General features: G+C 31.0%; 1 protein-coding gene across 1 annotated transcript in view; it reads right to left on the reverse strand.

The window, feature by feature from the left end:
* Nucleotides 1–1,574, reverse strand: part of LOC110411152 (RING/U-box superfamily protein) — a 2,041-nt gene extending 467 nt beyond the window's left edge. The window contains exon 1 of the mRNA XM_021421186.1: nt 1–1,574. This exon is cut by the window's left edge and continues 467 nt beyond it. Within this exon, the coding sequence (XP_021276861.1) occupies nt 1–1,125 (1,125 nt within the window). The 5' untranslated portion in view covers nt 1,126–1,574.
* Nucleotides 1,575–4,080: the final 2,506 nt, after the last annotated feature.

A 4,080-nucleotide genomic window follows, 5' to 3' on the forward strand; every position in this document is an offset into this window, starting at 1 on the left:
TCTTGTACTTACATCTCGAAACCTGGATAAAGCAGTGATCTCGGACATTGATCTTTTCTCTGCTTGATTAACAATCATTGATGTATGACTCGAAGTGGCTGAAAAATTTGATGTTGAAGGAAGAGAAGGAGCTGAAACTGGATTGTTTTTGTTAATTGAACTAACTTTGCTCTCAAACAGTCTCTTTATCTCCAAATCCTCCTTGATCTTCATAATTTGCTCGTTTTCAATTGGTCTTGTTCTTGTAGACTGCCCATGATCATTTGTTTCCAGGGAAGAGAATCTGTTGCTGGACATCTCATTAAGCATCTCTGAATTCAAGAACATCAGGTCCGAAGAACTCACACTGCTCCATCTGTTCTTCAAAACTACATCAGGTACAATGATCTTGTGATTAAACTTATGGAAGATCCTCTCGTCATCATCCTCGTCAGCAGCTTCTTCTCGAATCAGAACTTCATTTTCGATATTGCCTTTTTCAATTTTCCGGAAACTGCTTCCAATGCTGAATCTTGATGAGCCATGACCCTCTTGCTCTCTCTGGATATAAAGCTCTATGTTTGAGTCCTCTCTTAGCTCGGATTGATTCAGTAAGAACCGCATACTATTTGAGTATGCAAAGATTGTTGGGTCCTCGGTGTTGATCTTCTGCCTGCAAAGAGGGCAGCTCGAGTGCTTTTCTAGCCACCGGTCAATACAATCAATATGAAAGGCATGTTTGCACTTAGGCAGCAACCTTAGAATTTCAATATCTTCAAACTTTGATAGGCAAACTGCACATTCAAGCCCTTGTTTTGATCCTTTAAGAGAAGAGAATTTAAAGAAAGGAAGTGATTCTATAACTTTCTTATCAATTCCAGAGAGCTGAGACCTTGTTCGATGGAGTATTCCAGGGTGACGATCACCATGAACTGTTGCTCCCCTGTGACAGAATTTGGCATAGACAAGCAGGACAAGCGTTAAGGAAAACATGAGCAACAGAGCACATATGACAACTGCTAGGCTTGGCCGGAAATTTGAGACAGCATCTCCTGAATTTGCAACACTCTCGCTAGAAGTGGATTGCGCATCAACATCGAAAAGCAGGAAAAAAAGAACTAAGCAAATCACCCTTGATCGATTCATTGGAAGAATTGTATCTCAAAAAATCTTCCGAGAATTCTAATGCTTTCCTGCTGGCATTTTCGCTGGAAAATGCATGTTTCCGGAGCAGAACTTCTAATATTCTATAGGGGGTTAGTTTGACATGGATTTGTTATGCAGGGTCCTGACTAACATGTCACTCCCCCAAAAGGGTATCCTTCCTGTTTGTCAGTTTCCTTGCTTTCCTTTTGGGCTGTGGTTTGCAGCCCGCTTATTATATTGCAATGCAGGTTTTTAAATGTGAAAATTCAGAAGTGATGACATGGTGGAGAGGCGTTTTATTGAATACAAAATTTGGTCTGTGACCTGATGGCTTCTCTTGGATAGCAGCAGGCCTTACAAGAAAAACATCTGATATCATCCATGATGAGAAATTAAATTAGGGTTTTTTGTCCATTCTGATGCCGCCTATCAAATTATCAATTCTACATAGCAGGGTTTCGTACTATAGAAAACTTCCTGGTGAAACTTGGACCAATAATGTGCATTTGTCATTAAGGTCAGCCATTAATGTTAAATTTCTCTTTGTTGTGTTGATACTTTTACTTTTTACTGTTTTTTTTTTATTTTTTTCCAAAAAACAAAAAAATTTTTTTTTATCTAAATAGAACCTAAAATTTTCATTAGATAAAGCTGTTTCTCTTGTCACGTATTTAGCATCTTCTAATATCTTCATTTTCTGGAAAATGAAAAAGAAAAAAAAGAGAAAAAGTTTGTTCTTCTTTGGTTGCTGTGAAGGGAATATCAAAGTCCAGTTAGATTCTAATTATAAAAGTCAGAGTTACTTCCGTTAAGATAACGAGAAAGTCAAGGGGTTGCATCTAGTCTATCTTTGCTTTAGATTAGGTTGTTTTTGGTGATCTCACAGCATAGCCAATCAGCTGATCTAGCCAGCTAAAAGACTCCGAAACCAGTAATGAACTTAATTCTTGTAATATTATGAAAGATAAAAACACCAAGTCAAATGGGACAAATTCTTGGAAAGTCATCGACATATCCTCCAAGTCTTCATTTAAACCAGCCTAGCTTCCTGATCAATCAACAAACTATCCAAACCTACATGAAGTTTCTCTCATTTTTATATACTGTATATGTTTGCCAAAATGAAGACAATGAGTGTCAATATTGCAATTTGAATTCTAATATGAACCGCGTACACTTGATGATTCATACAACTTTGTCTTTTATCATTTCAGAATGTTAAATCCTGTCGAAGTTCTTGGAAGGCAGAGAACATTCAAGTGAATCTTTGGTATCCAATGCAGAAGTTAAGGGAAGAAGATGATTTTATGTTGTAAGGAAGCAAATGATTATTCATATACTCAATAGCGAAACCAAGCTGTGAGAAATAGACAGGCACATGAAACCCGGCCGTGTTTTCTGATGAAGCACATGAGATAAAACCCAAAAGGGAAAATCCCAGAGTCCAATAACTATACCACTGGCCTTACAGGTAATACACAAATTTTATAAAAATAAAATATAATATATATATATATATATATGAACATATTTATACATATTGGACGTAGAGGAGCAATAAAATAAAAGGTTGCTGTTAATGAGGCTGTGATGTTCACCGGAGTCATGACATAAGAGAAAGGAACCTTCAAGAAATCCAACCACTTCTCCAACTCCCAACTTTCTGTTCCCCTTTTTGCCAGTGCATGATGACGGGAATACTATTACCAGTTGCTTTTGAAGAACCACACCGTACGTATAGCTCGTCCAACCTTTATATTTTTTAATTTTATTGAATTTAATTTTTGTAATTAAAATTGAAGTAATTTAATTTTTTAATTTTAAAAATTACATTAATTTAGCTTCTTTACTTAACTATATCTAATTTTAAAATTAAAAGATGATGTCATCATCGACATCAGCGATGACATCAACATTGATATATTACTTTTTTGATAACGTAGGTTGAGATGATAATGTGGTATATCACATGATAATATACAATTAGATGATAATGTTGATGTGACATTGACATGCTAATATATCAATGTCACGTGATAAATAAAAATATTTTATAAAAAATTTGACCACGTCATAAAAATTAAAGTGAATAAAAATATATAGTACAAAGACTAAATAGAACAAAATTGAGATGTTGAGGGATTAAATTAAAATAATATTTAAAAAATATAAATATTTAAGTAGATTATAATATACTTGTTAATAACTTAAATATTTAAGTGTAAAAGATTTATAGTGTTAAAAAATATATATAAATATTTTCTTACTTGATTATTTGATTCTAAAATATGTAAATTATTTTTTTTTACAAAAATTAAATTTGAATTCTTCTTCTATAAAAAAAGATTTGAAAAAAATTTATACATGAAATCAAATTTAAATGAATAACTTGTATTATGTTAAAATACTATAATATAAAATAACTAAATAAATTCTTTTGTCTTCTATTTATAATAGTATAAACATTTGAAATTTATTTAACTTAGGTTTTAACTTGAGCTAAAGTCAAATAAGCACAATATGTTGATTTAGTTTTTTCTTTAAAAAAATGAAGAATGAAGATATGAAGTTAATGATTATTATAAAATAATTTCTCATTTTGACTTACTTAATTTGGACATAACAAACTTCTTATTACAACTATAGAATCTAAGCTTTATTCTGCTAATTAATTATTTATTTTTTATATTTTTATTTTATTTAATATTTTAAGTTATATTTTTTAAGTTAAAATTTTTTAAATTAAAGACTGTATTTATCGTTGATAAAGTTAAATATAACTATAAATATTTGTATCATTTTATTTTATTAATAAATTTTTTATATATTCAAATTAATAATTTAAATTTAAATTTAATAAAATTTGATTGTGGTATTTGAATTTAAATAAAATTATTTTATAAGAAATTTTTAGTAAATTTAAATAAAAAGTAAATTAGGTAAGAGTTGAATAAT

This window comes from Theobroma umbraticum, unplaced genomic scaffold (genome assembly GCF_002168275.2).
Source record: "Theobroma umbraticum cultivar Fairchild unplaced genomic scaffold, ASM216827v3 scaffold_56.0, whole genome shotgun sequence".
Lineage (NCBI taxonomy): Eukaryota > Viridiplantae > Streptophyta > Magnoliopsida > Malvales > Malvaceae > Theobroma > Theobroma umbraticum.